General features: G+C 40.4%; 1 protein-coding gene across 1 annotated transcript; it reads right to left on the reverse strand.

Annotated features, from left to right (window-relative positions):
- Positions 1 to 12,732: 12,732 nt before the first annotated feature.
- On the reverse strand, positions 12,733 to 15,632 carry sod2 (superoxide dismutase 2, mitochondrial). The gene is made up of 5 exons (XM_056428089.1): positions 15,526 to 15,632; positions 14,631 to 14,836; positions 14,306 to 14,422; positions 13,441 to 13,620; positions 12,733 to 13,367 (listed from the first exon to the last, which is right to left on the reverse strand). Exons 1-5 carry the CDS (start codon positions 15,561 to 15,563, stop codon positions 13,222 to 13,224), a joined length of 687 nt encoding a protein of 228 aa, XP_056284064.1. The 5' UTR covers positions 15,564 to 15,632; the 3' UTR covers positions 12,733 to 13,221.
- Between the last annotated feature and the right edge of the window lie 626 nt (positions 15,633 to 16,258).

A 16,258-nucleotide genomic window follows, 5' to 3' on the forward strand; every position in this document is an offset into this window, starting at 1 on the left:
AACTCAGCTCCTGTTACCCAGATCACGTTGCCAACATCCATTCATTCAACACTAAAAAGTAAACACAGTCCATCATGAAAGACCTGTTTTAGGGTTTGAGCACACACAAGGCATACCACAATGTAAGGCAAATAAGGACTCATTTTAGTTTTTAATTTCATTTCCAGGTAATTAGGTCAGGGAGAGAAAGTACTGTCAACAGCTGAACTCATGTTTAAATGACTCGTGTGATGGAAACAAGCTTGAAAAAACAGAAGATTGTAGACATCGTTAACTTTGGGAGAGCAGGGTATTTACTCACACTTAAGCATTGACGTTGATTTGCCACTAACCTTCTTCTGTGACTGTGTGTGAGGTCTGAGGTGCATTTATCATGTCTTATGACTCATGGTGATGACACATACCAACTGCTCATCTGCTGCTCATAAACAACTGCACTTGTGTCAATACATGGCACACATGCACATCTTCACGACACGTCCATTGACTCAATTATATGAGCAAATCTCTCATCCCGCAGCTTCCAGAAATGATTTTTTACTGGTCCATAAATCACAAAGATAGGGGTTAGGACTGTGGATAATTACTCCCGGCGCTTTTATTGGCAAACTAAATCATGATGTCATCTTATGTTGCATGATTTGCTTATATAGATCTTATAAGTGTGCAGTGAAAGAGCTTGGCTGAGTTGTGGTGTCTTTACAGTCCTTGTTAAACCCTTGATGAAGTCAACGTTAGACATTGTGATTGATTAATGAGGCTCCGAACCCCCTCCCTGCCAGGGGAGGGGGTTCAGATGACGTAGTTTAATTTGTCTTGGACCTTTAAATTCAAGTTCTATTACAGCGATACAGATTATAATTGTTTGCATTGAAGCATATGGGGGTGGGGGGGGGGGTTATGGTCTTGTAAATAAATCATTCGTTTGGGGTGACAGCATGAGAAGCTGACCACACTTAAAAGGGAACTTTGTTTTGTTTTCAGTTCTGAGGAGGCGAGTAAAAGAAAGGAAAGAGAACTGAAGCTGAAAGGGAAGTTAGGAATATCCAGATTATTTCAGAGAGAGGGGACAAGATGTTTAATTTATGCTGGATTGCTTGACAATGTGGACAAAATAGCAGGCAAATTTCACTTTTATAAAATCGATATTATCTTGTTTTGGGAATGGCGTTCATGGGCGCGAACCCACTTCATTTGGAGTTTGGCACCGTCTGACGAGAAGTCAGATCACACAGTTTCAAATAAAAAAGTAGAAATGGTGAAATTCAGATCCAAACTGTCTGATGGATGTTTACTGTCGAAGGATGTTTACTGTTGTAAACATCCATCAACTTACGATTGTAAACATCCATCAACAGTTTACAGACCCACTTCCTGGTTCATCTGGACCTACCATGCTTTCCTTGCTTGTGTGCACACCGAGTTTTATTTTGTGCCATCAATTTTAATTGCCCACCTTGTTGATATGTTTACAGGTCAGCAGTAACAATGTAATCATACCCGATATAAATTAAGGATGAAACGACATAAATAAAACCAAAATATAAGAAATTTAATAAAAAAGAATGACACATTCATTCAGGCAGTTCAACTGTCTGTTTTGATAAATGTGTTGTTTCATGAGTAAGCACTGACATTGTAATTGTGTGTATCTACTTCATAGACTGTAACACATTATAATACATACATATACTTCTGATGGGCCTGATTTTAGAGATAATGAGCTAGAAAACAGTTCTTGAGTTTGTCGTTTTCTTAGATTTGAGAAGAACCGTGTGTCATTTGGGGAAGTATGCTTACTGGCTTTCTTCAAAAGCCCAAGAAATCTCATAATGTATGAGCAAATAGAGTTTTGTTCAGTATACAGTATCAACAACATAATATATTTAGTATGTACCTTGATGTGAGTGACATCTTAGCTGACATCAAAACATACATACCGTTCGGATACTGCGCTGTCTGACCTTGTGCGTTCTCACAAACCGTTGAATAACTTCCACTCATCAAGTTGTATACAATTTCTATGACTTCATTATTATCCTCCAACTGTGCAGCTGATACATATATGTCATTGGAAAAGTCTGTGCCATTGGAGATCAAGGCCAGGCGCAGCTTTTCTTGATAAAATTTTTTTTTAAATAAAAAATATATACACTTTTATTAATCCCCAAGGGGAAATTAGTTCTCTGCATTTTACCCATCCTTAGTTATTAAGGAGCAGTGGGCTGCGGTGAAGCGCCCGGGAAGCAACTGGGGGTTCAGTGCCTTGCTAATCAAAACACAATGTTGGCAAGAGTATCTACATTTTGACAAGTTTATTGTTCAAGATATCATTTTACTCCATGTCAACTTTCCAACACAACTATTAACCTTTATATCACCCATCATAATTGTGTGGAAAAAGTACCACAGACGCAAGCTAAATTGGATTTGTTACTCTCAATGTCCAGCATTGGACTGCTGTCAACATGATTTTGGACTTAAGTTTTAGTACCGATTAAATGTGTTGGTCCCTAGCATCAAAAGCATTGAGCAGATGTTTATCTTACTATGACTGGTCTCAGGAACTTATTGGTCACCATTGGGCTGAACCAAATAAACATCCGTCTTAATCTTCATTTGTGTTGTGTAAAATAAAAACGGATAATCTTATTGGGGCGAACAGCGAGGTATAACTATTTGGTGTCCTTGCTTCTCCTCAGATGGAGATGAGACATAATCAAAAGGAGCTTTCTCTTTGCGGTTATTGTTGTCCAGACAAGACTACTCCAAAACATGGCAAAATACACAAGGCCCAATTTCTCACGATGAGAAAATGAAATACAAACCAAGAAATTCAGTTTGAAGACTTATATGCCAAGACACTGCAGAGCGCTCCAAACTCCTTTGAAGCAGGATTTAATATTTATGGCAAGTTATCAAGGTAGTAATCTCTTGTCCTCCGCCTGATGACCAAAGAACGGGGAGGTGATCAGCAGTATTGACTCATGTTTTAGCCAAAGATGGTAACACATTGTTAAATTGGTGCTAACACTTTTAATATATTAGGTAAGTTGCTGGGATGTGACATAAAATCTCGTTCAAACGGTCAAACAGCTTGTAGGCAACAAAAAAAGGTATATTTCTAAACATAAAATAAAAAGAAGGCGTGGCAGTGGCATAACGTAAAGCAGACACGTCAGCGTGTGAGCGTGGAATGGAAACTGTTTTGCTGTATTATTTATGACTCACTTATATGAGTATGAGCTCATTTATTATTATGAATTGACTTATTCCTCTTTGCCATGTGTTAGATGAATTTGGAATATGTGCGTTCCTTTTGTTGGAATGTGTCAGAAATTATTATGAGCATTTGTTTAAACTTGTTAGAGCACCAAACACAGGGAGACCGGGGCCGTCATCAGGCACGTTAACTGGCATGCTAAACACACTTAGTCGTGATGCAATGTGTTGTCATAAATGTCAAAACTCATCTAGTGCTGCGCTATAAAACTAATTTCATCAAAATTGTTTGCAATTGGCCACCTTTACATATTTCTTTGAGTCTCGGCTCCATTTCCATGAATCTATTAAACTCAGCCCCACCCTGTCTGACTTGTTGGTGCTGTAAATGTTACGCCCTTCTGCGAGTGGCTGGGACAGACAGCCAGAGAAAACAACAACACAGAGCGACAACCTGGTTTTACAGGCGGGAGCTTTCGACCACATATCCAGTAGACTTTGTTACTTATCATTTAACTACCATTGGAATGCACTTGAGGGACAATATTTATGTATATTCAAAGGCACACAAACAGATGTGCTACAAACAGACACACACGTACCTCCATTGCAGTCAGATAAAACACAAACAAGTATTGACACAAAAACAACGCACAAGCCGAGAAACGATCAACTCAAGGATCGGAAGTGATGCTTGATCCTTTGACTTTACGAATGTAAAACTGGGGATTGTTTATATGTATCACTCCGCTCCCTTCTTGTCTCACACCAATAAATCTGGATTAACAAAAATAGGAAAAACATCACATCTTGAAAAGCCATCTCAAGAGTCATCCATGGAAAATTTAGAATACAGTTTTCCAAAGCCAAGGCATTATCTGACTGTGTGTATTATTAATGACTGCATTAAAACTCATCCTTGACAGTGGAGCCAGGAGATGTCGTGAAAGAACAGGCCGCGCTCTTCTCAGGCTGATTGGCTGAGCCCCACAGCTCTGGATGGAAAAGTTACTTTACAACAGGAGCTGCCTGGTTGGCTGGCTGGCTGCTTGGCCGAGGCGAGACGACGGCCAACCAACGAAAGCTCATGAAAGGGACATAAGGAGGCTGTGTCGATGTGTGTAATTTGTGATTTGGGGCAATACAAAATGAATTAAAATTGAAATTGTGAACGCAGGCCTCGGGCTGGCTCCTCCCCCGATCAGTGCCAGAATGTAAAAGACACTCGTTGTCCTCAACCCCTTTCGGCCCGTGTCCTGGCACTTTGGGGCTCATGGTGGTTTTCAGACATTTCTTCAGTGTCCTGCCGCCTGACGTCTTACCTCATATCACCTCCTGCCTGTTTTGCTGCCTCCATTTTGCATGTTTTGTTCGCTTGGGGTCATGTTTACAGAAGGAATCATCACAGAGTTACAACACATTCAATGAGTATGACAGAGTGTATGAATAGTTGGTAGTAGGCATGGACCACGATACAGACCTCCACAAATTTAAAGCTGCACTAATTAATATTCTTACAATAACTTACTCAAAAGACTGTGTTGTGAAACAGGTGGCTGTATTAACTTTATTTTCATTAAAATTCCAAATGTATGTAATGTTGCCCCATATCTGAACTTAAGGAGGAGACAAAATTGGGTTTTATCCTGTTATTTTCAGAGAGGCTGTGTTGGCTGTTGTGTATCTGTAATGCTGAAATTAAGCCATTTGTTTTGCATTTAAAACATCAACTAATTCAATCAACTAAACCACTGTTTTGAAGGGGAGCTCTTTCAATAACAAGGTCTTGTGCTGCTAATTAGGAGTTCAAAAGTTGTAATGTTAACAATCATTTATTCCACATATGGTGTGTTTCTGTTGTGTACATGTTTACAAGGAACCTTGATGAAAATCAACTGTAATTGTGAATAAAATTGGTTCTGTGTGTGAGAGAGTGTGTGTCTGCAGAGTTCACGATACTGTTTGTGAAAGGCATTTTCAAACGTGCTGCCAGAGTATTGGTTTGCACGTGTTTAGCATAGCCCCTGCAGAGCGCAGAGGCCCTTTGTTGTACACTGGTTTGTAAAATACTGCGGCAGATGTGTGAGGATGAGGTCATTCACCTGCTGCTTTAGAGATTTAGACTGATGCTGAATCACCTCACATAGACAGAGAGCAGCAGCGGGAGGGAAGAAAGGGAAAGTGAAAGAATCAGACTGCACATAAAAACACAGAACTTGTTAGTTAAATCTATCCAGCATTAATAAATAAATAGAATCACGTTGGAGGAATTCAGCTGTCAGGAAATGTGTCTCTTAAATAATGACATTAATCAGTATGTTTGCTTTCTATGGGCAACTGCTGAGGATAAGAAAAAGAGAACGAAAGAGATAAAAACAGGCCACAACAAATAGTGCAGTGGGAGTAATGTGAACAAGTGGAATTAGTGTTTTTGGGGAGGTTGTATTAGAAGCAGGAATGGCAGTGAGAGAGTGTGAAATTATCTGGGACAACTGGAAAAAAGCTCTGAGGGCTTCTTTTTCTGAGACTTTCTACCGGACTAGTGGTCTGACTGCCAGGACTGCATCTGTTTCTGAATACAGCAGTGACTATGGAAAACCCCCTGGCAAGGAACATCTCCATCTTGCAAACATACTGCACACACACAGTCTTTTCTTAAGTCCTTATTTCCAACAGGATTCAGACCTGTGAAAGACAGGTGAAACAAGACAAGAGGAGGAAATGAGATTTTAAAGCCCCCAAATGGTTTCTTAAACAATAAACTCCTTTATGTCATGGGAGATTCATCTTTTCTTTTACTTCTTCAAACTCTGTGGAGGGGAGGTGAGCAATCTACCATTGAGACATTTGAAATAGCTTTTTTCTTTTTGTGTGTCTCTTTTCAAGATACCTTCTGTTGTGAACCAGTCATTTTTTCCATTCTGGTTTCTGCTCCTAGCTTTCCATGTGCAGATGTGTTTAGACAGACAATTAAAAATACCAGGCCAGATTGATGAAAGGATTCTGATGGATTCTCGTTAAAATACAGCATGACTTCATTATGTACGACACATGGAGTCAGTCTTCAGATTGAAATAGTTTGCTATGATCGTTCAATCCCGTACATCAACGAGCTGATCGATAACTGTTTTCTATGAAGACTCTCGAGGATATGAATTGATTATTCAAAGGGCCCAAGGATCACCTGGCTTTCACCTGCAAAAGGTCACTCAAAGAGACTCATGCTGACCCAGAGATGCAAAACAACCACAAAGAAACAAAAAACAAACACAAAGAAACAGAAAACAACCACAAAGAGATGAAAATCAACCACCCAAAAAAAGAAAATGTCAATATTGTACAAATGGAGGCAGTTTTAGTCTTTTCTCAAAGACATTCATAGTGTTGCATTGAATGCAATTGGTACACACAAACGGTTTTGTGAGGAATGAAAAAACAGTGAAATCCAAATCTTGCCTCTCTTTTCACACCTCTGCGCACCTGTGAAAAGATTATTTGAAGGGGACATTATTGTTGGATTTTCTGCTTCCGAAATGTAAAAATGACAACTTCCAGTGTAGAAAATCTGTATTTAGCAGTTGAAAGAGGACATATTAAATAATTTCATATGGGCCTGACACAATTCCTGTTACGGGTAGCGAGGGGCAAGAGCTCAACCGCAGGGCAACAGGACAGGACTCAAGGACAAGGTAAATAACAAAAACTCTTTCTTTATTGAGGCAACCGGTTCCAAACAAAAACTACAAAGACAGGCAGGTACAGCGACAAGGAACAAGGAAGACAGAACTAAAGACAACAATACAACAGCTTACAAGTGCAAGACAGGCACAATATATAGGGGGGGAAACAGGTGTACGGCATGAGACACTAACGAGACGAGAGTGGCTGAGGGCAGGTGATGGGAATGAAATAATCAAGGAGACAGAGGAGACACACAAAAGAGCATTACAATTCCCAAGAGATTTGAGTGACTCAATGACTAAAAATCATGGATGGTTTGCAGGTGTGCAGTGCCGCTAAAAGAGGTTGCATTGAGGACATTATGATGCGTTCAAACATTGTCAGTTGAAATTAAATAAATAAAGTTATCATGCTGTATTCATATGTATTCCTGGAACATTTTATTTTTGGTGAGAAGCTTGAATAAATACAGTTGTTTGAAGGAAATGTTTTCACGGCAATATAACTTACATATTTGATTATGATTTACAACCCATATAACTCCCTAATACTAGCGCTAAGCAACGTATAATAGGCTACATAATTAAAACATTTATCGATGGAATAGTGGGGAGAACATTCGTTCACTAAAATAATTGATAGCTAAAATGATAAACAATCACAGATATATCATGTGAACAAATGCCTGCGTTCCATTCATGAAACATGCTTATTGAAAGTAAACCTCGACTCACTTCATATTCTCATTTCTCCTGAATGCACATCTGCTGAAGGGACTGTTATCAGCCAATGTGTTCTTCAGAGAACCTCCCCAAGTGTCTGCTGCTGCAAACACAGCCAGCTTTCCACGGTGTTTTGGTAAAGGTTGAGAGGAAAACACCGCAAACACAGCTCAGTATGGTGGCAATTAAAGTACTGCTAGGAGGATTCATGTCTTGTACCGTATATATGCAATTCTAAACATAAAACTTTCAACAGGATACGTTTTGGTATGATAATCATGACAGATCACAATGTTTCTGTTATACCTTTTTGACCTCTTATTTTTCGTTGTATTGTTAATAGGCCGAGGACGTAAACATATTTTTAATATTGGATGAGATCAAAACTGGATGTGCATTTTTATCACATACAAAGCATACATGTAATACCTTTATTTATTTATATATATATGTATATATATATATTTCAGGGACTGCAGCTTTCAGGGACTATGTTCCAGATATGTGCAGTTTTGTTCACATATTGAACAATCTGTTGATCAATCATTAGATAAGGACTTTAGTTCTTTGACCTTGCAGCTTTCTTTCATTCATGCTTTACTCTTAATCCCACGACTGGCATCGTACCTCCAATTTAACAATAATCTCTAGTTTAATGCTCATATTTTAGTAAATCAGCAACAAATCCTTCAAGCACATGGTGATAAGTCGCAATTTCTTCTAGTTCATCCTCAGCCAATTGTTTGGCTGCCTGGTGAAGAAGGTTGAAAGGTGTTTTCGGTTCTTATGGAACTTCTTTAGTCGCAAGATGCCACCTGGAGAGACACATGTGCTTTTAAATATGACCACTTTCAGGAAGTCAATTCTGCTGCACATGAAGGACCCTATTGTAATATAATACTCTCTCGCTACATTCTCTTCCCCTCTGACATCCTGAGCGGCCAGCCAAAGAGGATCTGGAGAGTGCTGACTCAGCAAAGGATGAGAGAAGACTTATTTGCTCTCTTGATTGAATCCAATGGGATTATTGAATCAAAATCCAACAGGCTTTATTGCCAATATAATGGATACAGAAATGGAAACAGCAGCTTCAGACTTTCTGGATATGGAAAGAGAAAATATAGGCAGAGGAAATATTTTCCAAACAGCAAACAAGGTGTCTGTGTTTTTAAACTTTTTACTTTCAAGCTTCAATGCTTCAAAGCTAAGTCTCCATTTTTCTCTGATCTGCCATCTTGTAAAATGATCCATAAACCAATGCAGAGGTGAGGTCTTATGAGTCTAAATATGTGCAATTATTGTTGTTTAATGGATACAAGGATCACAGGTCTACAATTCTCTTCCTGAATGAGCTACATTTGGCAGCAAGGAGAACATTTCACTTCACTCAAAGAATAATCAGAGATGGATTTGTGAATTTTGTATCGATCATATAAATCTAAATGCCCTTAGGCCTGCAGTGATTTATCAAACTCTTCTCCCTGAACGATGTCCACGTGCCTTGAGACTCCTGGTGTGAATGACTCTTACATAACTGAGACCAATGAACAAGACATGGCCACGCCCTCTTGTTAAAACTATCTTTTATTCACCTTTTTTTTCACACAACAAAGACTTTTTCAGTTGGGCTGAAACAATTCCTCAAGAAACTCCTCGGTGAAAAAAACTAGTGGGCTTTGAAACTTGAATGTCAGATGAAACTTAAATGAATTACATAGGTAGAATACTCAATGACAAAACGAATAGATAGCTGCAGGACCTTTTCTCCAAGTGAGATTTTCACCAACACTTTATTCTAGCTATTGGGGATGCTTGGTTTCTTCAGCAGCTGTGATGAATCAATCAGCCTGTCAGACTGAGGTATCAAAGGTTTCCCACAAAGCCTTGAAAAGTCTGGCTGTGGCTCTCAGCGCCTGATGGAGAGCTCCCTCTCCAAAGCACTCAGACTCGGGCTCAGACCCAAACGGGTGCCCCGAATAGCTCCGTCACCCTCTCTGCCAGGAACAAGCGACGGCAAATGCTGGAAAGTTTTACCTCCTTAATGTTGACACTTCAATTTTTCTATTGGCTTTCCAGTCCAAATGGGACAATGACGGCTTGTGTAGAGCGAACAGCGTGGCCAGGCGGAGGATAGTCAGGAGCCATGTGATGACAAAGCCGCTAGAGGAGAAATGGCAGCGATGGCAGAGATTTTTGGATTGTGAGTGAACGGATTACAGAAGATACACAACATAAAGTTCTCAAATAGAAATAATTTTGTTCAAGTGGATTTTTTTCTTCTTAAATATTTAAGATATTTTCAGTAATTGCAGGTTTGGAATTATTGCCTATAAAGAAAGCTACTATGACACTCTCATTGCGGACACCTCAGTGGCACAAATCAATTATCCTCGTATTGATTGTGTGGCAGCGAGTGAACCTTTCAGCTATCCTGCAGCATTACATGACCACATGTTAAGCTCTCCTCTCATCTCCTCTCCTTTCCTCTCCTCTCCTCTCCTTTCCTCTCCTCTCCTCTCCTCCTCTCCTTTCCTCTCCTCTCCTCTCCTTTCCTCTCCTCTCCTTTCCTCTCCTCTCCTCTCCTCTCCTCCTCTCCTCTCCTCTCCTCTCCTCTCCTCTCCTCTCTCCTCTCCTCTCCTCTCCTCTTCCTCTCCTCTCCTCTCCTCTCCTTTCCTCTCCTCTCCTCTCCTCTCCTCTCCTCTCCTCTCCTTTCCTTTCCTCTCCTCTCCTCTCCTCTCCTTTCCTCTCCTCTCCTCTCCTCTCCTTTCCTCTCCTCTCCTTTCCTCTCCTCTCCTCTCCTCTCATCTCCTCTCCTCTCCTCTCCTCTCCTCTCATCTCATCTCCTCTCCTCTCCTCTCCTCTCCTCTCTCCTCTCCTCTCCTCTCCTCTCCTCTCCTCTCCTCTCCTTTCCTCTCCTCTCATCTCCTCTCCTCTCCTCTCCTCTCCTGAAAACAACCCCTTAAAATGGATGCAACACTGTGTGTGGTAATGCAGTCCATAATTTGAATCAGAAGCTTACAAATTGAGTTCTGTGATGACCACATACTTCCACAACTAATACCCCGACAACAGCAAGTCTCGTTGCATGCTTGTGTGCGCCCACTGAAAAACCCACAGAGGAACTCAAGTTTCCCTAAATTTGTGTTTTTGTGGGTTTGAAGAAAGAAACAAGAATATCTTCTTCTTATTAATTGAAACTTCTTTTTGATCAAAATGTGCACAAAAACAAGTTCATATTATGGACATTCCTGACGTGCCTAATGGAGACGGAAAATGGGACTTCACAAAGTTCAATATAATTCACTGTCAGAGTTTTACATGCAATAGTTTTTTAGGAAAGACGAGAAACATGAGGAGAGGTAAAGGGGAGAAAGAAGAAATACTGATTTCAGAGAGGAATCACACAGTCCCAATATATTTTGTTCTTCCCTTCGAGGTTAAAGAAACGCTATCCTGAGTAAGTTCCATCTTTTTTACGAGTTGTGGAAGAGGGAAATAATTCTTGGCACACCCAAACTTTTACAGAGCCAAAGTCGGCCACATCGAGACAAACCTTCGTCTCACAAACAGGGAAAGACGTGTTTTTAAAGCCACTGACTCACAATTAAACCTACTCAAGTTTGTCACTTTGTATTTATGGCTCGGATAAATTTTAAACAATTATTTGTCGTTTATTCCAAAAGCCGGATGAAGAAGCATGTCGTTAACCCGTCTCGGTTCACACAGGCTTTTGGCTGCAGCTGGTTTCTGCCACACGAGTAGTAATTTGTCACGTAAATCTTAACAGGCCTGTGGGCCAGATTTAATAATCCATATCCACCACAGTCACGCTTCAACCAACATTTTAATATTAACTGATGTATTTGCAAAGTGGAAAGCAAAACAAATCAAATGTACTTGTTTTTAATTTGTATTGATCAGTATTTTTATTCAGTTGGACAATCCCAACCAAAATAATTCATAACAACACCAAAAGGGTGCATATTCCAGTCTCCCAACTGGAGTCTGGCATCCACGTGTTAGAACTCTGTGTCCACTGGAAACCCGTGTAACTCGACATCACCACCGCCAGGAAAACGGAGAGCTCTTTCAAATGTAAAACTCACCCTGGCAAAGCGGTCAGTCCTAATCACTAACAGGAAGAGCGACATCACTTGGATGGCCGAAGATGAGCCAGCTGGAAACTATTTGTTCAGTAAAAGTCCTTGATATTTATTTATGAAGAAAACCTATTATTTTATTACATGAAACCAGTGCACCGCTGAAGCACTTTCAAATGTAATATAAGTTGTATGGATGAAGAGGTGGTGATCTTTCGAAAGGCCGTCAGAGCCAGAGCCATGATACACAACTTTCTTATATTCATCATTTTATTGCATTTGATAGAAAAGTATTTTTGCTAAGAAATGGGTGCAGTCAGCTCAATGAGCTGCTCAGAGGATCCACAGCACAACAACTTGGGAAGCACCGCCCTCTTTTGGTAACAGTGCAGGAAGCAGGAAGCAGATCCTAGTCTGCAGGAAGCTGTGACCAAGTAATCAAGTCTGATATTTCAGCTTAGACCGGTTCGAGGTTTAAGCCATTTTAGCTATATAGTGTTTCATGTTTTTCTAACACAAGTGTTCACTCCCACACACACTTTGTTGACTTTACCAGCAGGGCTGTGGTTCTCAGCAAGCACGGCTTTTCCAAAGAAAAACATCAAGCTTTTCATTGGACTGAAGCCAAGCTGGAGAAATGGAACAAAAGTGGGAAAAACTTATTTCTGGCCATTATGATGAGGATCACAGCCAGGGAGAGCTGTCGGGTGAACTGGTTTATAAACGTCTTACATTACTCTCCAAGTGTGGTACGACATTTAAATGAAAAAGCACCACCAATGCTTGCATCAAAATCTGTGTCGTTTTGTTCTTCATTTGGAAATTCCTCGACCTGCGTTTCACCCCGACAGCGATATTGGCGATGCTGGTCAGGGCTGTGACAAGAACCAAAACTTTTCATTTTCTGACATAATTAACTCTCCATAAATAGCTTGAAAAATAATCTTAGTGGATTATCTATCACAGTGCATAGAAATGGAAGAATGAAGCCCCAAACATCAAGCGTGTCCAATTTAAATATATATTTATTATAATACATCAAAAGCATGGACTGCAAAAACATGTCTGGCTTTAGAGAAACTCATTCTGACAAACATCCTGAATACACACTCTGGTTACACATAGTTCACACAATTGGCAGCCATTATTAAGTTGAAATTAATAATAGCCAGCCACGATGTGATAGAAGGCCGATTTGTGAGGAGCAGAGCGGAGCTAAAGAAGCACTTGCAAATCATTTTTAAAGTTTGCTTTAAACTGTGTGTGCAGGGCTTTAAATTTGCCTTGAAGGCAACATTATCTGGACCGACGTAGGAAATATTTTAAAGTTCAATTTAATCAACTTTAATGTAGCTGATTATATGAAAGGTCAAACGGTCCTAAATCTGATTACAAAAAACACCATCACTCAAGTGCTCCATGCAACGATAAACTGAACATTTGCAACCTCGATGTAACCCAGGTGAGGATGAACGGGACTATTTGAAGACCAGGTTCTACTTTTTGGCAGACTGGAGACGCTCGCTCACATTCTCCCAGTTGATGACATTCCAGATAGCCTTCACATAGTCCGGCCGCACATTCTTGTACTGAAGGTAGTAGGCATGCTCCCATACATCGATACCAAGGAGGGGGATGAGACCTGAGGGTGAGAGACACTGAGGTAAAGATCGGGCACTTGTGCAACAGAGCCATCAAAGTGCGTTTCAACACACCTGTAGTTCCATGCAGGGGATCCTGGTTCGCACAAGCAGCAACACGAAGTCTTCCACTCTCCTTCTCGTAGCCCAGCCAGCCCCAGCCAGAGCCCTGCACCGCCACAGTAGCTGCAGACATCTTCTCCTTCAGCTTCTGGAAAGAGCCAAAGTCCCGCCGAATGGCCACCATCAGCTCACCTACAAGAAGTGACAGACAGGTGCTACTTTAGGGAAGTATTAAATATTAAAACACAAACAATTAAAATCAAAAGCACTTTCAGTAAATTTCATATTATTCCAGTTATTTTGCAAAAAATAAATATATAGATAGAGAGAGATATATTGAGAGAGAGCGAGAGAGAGAGAGAACTTGAGGCAAGCCACACCAGTTTACAGACACCACCATCTTTGACCACTAGGAGGCAGCATGATAAAGGAAAACAATCATAGAGCATAACACAATGTGGATATTCCCAAAGCCGGCCACTGGAGTCATGTTTCTACCCACCTGATGAATATTTTTAAATATCAGTTATACTTTGAACTCTCGTTTAGTATTCAGAATCCTTATAAAAGACATCTTGGCTTACCAAGTGCTTCACAAGTGATTTATTTACTTTACTAGCTGCCGTTTTACGCCGATACATTTGAGCTTGTTCACTGGGAGTGGCTGTCTGTTTTATACCAATAACGGTGGCAGGACTAAAATATAGTTTGTAAGGAGTTCTAAACCAAAAACAATGAGTTGTGCAGCTTTAATCTCAGTTGGCTGTTCACTCACAGTAAATCCAGCACTACTAGTAACAGAATGTGCAGATTTAAGTTAACTACAAAACAAAGCAGTTTAAGAACAAAATCAACAAGCTGTTTACAAAAGCCTTACCCTGTGGCTCGCCTCCACTATTTGGGGAGAGGTTTGTCCAGAAAATAGTGTGATTTATGTGTCCTCCACCATTAAACTTCAGAGCTGGCTGGAGGGCAATCTGAGCAGTCACATCTCCTAAAAAAACAAGTAAAATACATGTCTACAACTACAAAGACACACACACACACACACACACACATACAGACATACAAATGTTTGACTAAAATATACATTTAAACAATCTACCCTGATGTTCAACATTTAGATTATAACTTCATGTAGTTAATCATTTCATTTACAAAAGCAATGTACTGATTAGTTCATGAGAATTTGTGTTTTGTACCCTTCGCTAGTGCCTCCTGATATTTCTCCTCTGTGACGTTGAGGTTGTTGACATATGTGGCATGATGCTTGCTGTGGTGCAGCTGCATTATCTCTGCATTGATGTTGGGCTCCAGGGCCCCATAGTCGTAGGTCAGGTCCGGGAGCGTGTGCTTCTGCTTTGATGCAGCTACCTGGCTCATAGGTAGGCTGAGGCCAGCTGCACACCTGAAGAAGACAGAGCAGAGGACAGAGTTGCCAACCATTACCACTGGAAATAAAATACAGCTTACAATAGGTCTGCAAAGAATTGTCAATGAAGGAGCTTCAGGATTTCTACTTAATGGAAACACACATTTGAGACAGACTTGTCTGGTTTTGAGAAAACGTATCTTGTGTTCAATCCACTACTGACTGGACCAAACCAACACAGTTCAATCTTTATAAATAATACACAGATACAGGTATAACGAAGCTCAGTGTGACCCGTCTGATTGTATTGCAGAGTATTAGCCCAAACCAGCCTGGCAGTTAGGTCCAATGGCTTGACAAGACGTGCACGCCTATTTTGAACTCACCTGCCAATTGCCAGGTGTTGATTGTAGATTAAGGATTTGCATTAATTAATTTAAGAGCTGGTGGCACCGGGTTAGCATGTCCAAACATAACAGTATTCAATTATGAATCCCTGACAGGACATTTGTCATGAGTACAGGACTAATAGTTAAACCAACTCCTTCGTTTGGTGCGCCACAAGCCTCACTGAGCTGCTGAACCAAGTTAGCACCCTGCTAACTGTTAGCTTTAAATAAACAACCGACTCAAATTCAGGAAGAAACGCTACGAGCAGGGGCCGACTTCCTCGTGCTCGTCGGTCAAAACAAGAGCATTAAATGTCAAGTCGACGTCTTCTTTACCTGCGAACCTGGCCAACTCTGCACAGCATGTTCATCATAGTGCTCGCGTGGTAATCAGGGCAGAGCAGACACTAGAAACTGCCCTTGAAATGTGCGATTTCAACTTGACAGCGCGGCCGACCGTACCATTATCTTACTGCGGGGGTGTCGAGGGGAGTGTGCAGGATTGAGATGGACCTTAAACTGTGACAGTTGAAGCCGACCCTCCTTTAATAAATGCCAATAGTCTATATATGATAACAAGTGTGATGGAAATCTGGTATTTCGGAATTAATCTAATCTTTTGGGTATAATACCTCACCCAAAAAGGACACATTTTGTTATAGAACTAATCTGCTCATGTCTGTCATTTATATTGTATCCTGTTTCAATTTCGGATCAAACCATGTTAGATACAATAAATTATACATAATAAATGTAATATAGCCACATATATTTTCATTAACAATTTAGCACCATTTTCAAAACTAACTAGATCACGTGAACTATTCTACCAAAGCGGAGAGGAGACAGAGATCGTCTATACTAAGGCAAATGAATCACGCAGAACACAACGACGTCTCAATAGTTTTGATTGGTGGGTCCAACTTGTTCGGACAATTATGGATAAATAAGTTGACACTCACAACACAATAAATAAACGATAAACAACCATTTTCTGCAGCCCTGCAAAAAAGCCAACATTAAACCATAATGCCAAAACCTGAGTTTTCATACAATAAATGTATCACGC

Source organism: Pseudoliparis swirei, chromosome 12 (genome assembly GCF_029220125.1).
Source record: "Pseudoliparis swirei isolate HS2019 ecotype Mariana Trench chromosome 12, NWPU_hadal_v1, whole genome shotgun sequence".
Lineage (NCBI taxonomy): Eukaryota > Metazoa > Chordata > Actinopteri > Perciformes > Liparidae > Pseudoliparis > Pseudoliparis swirei.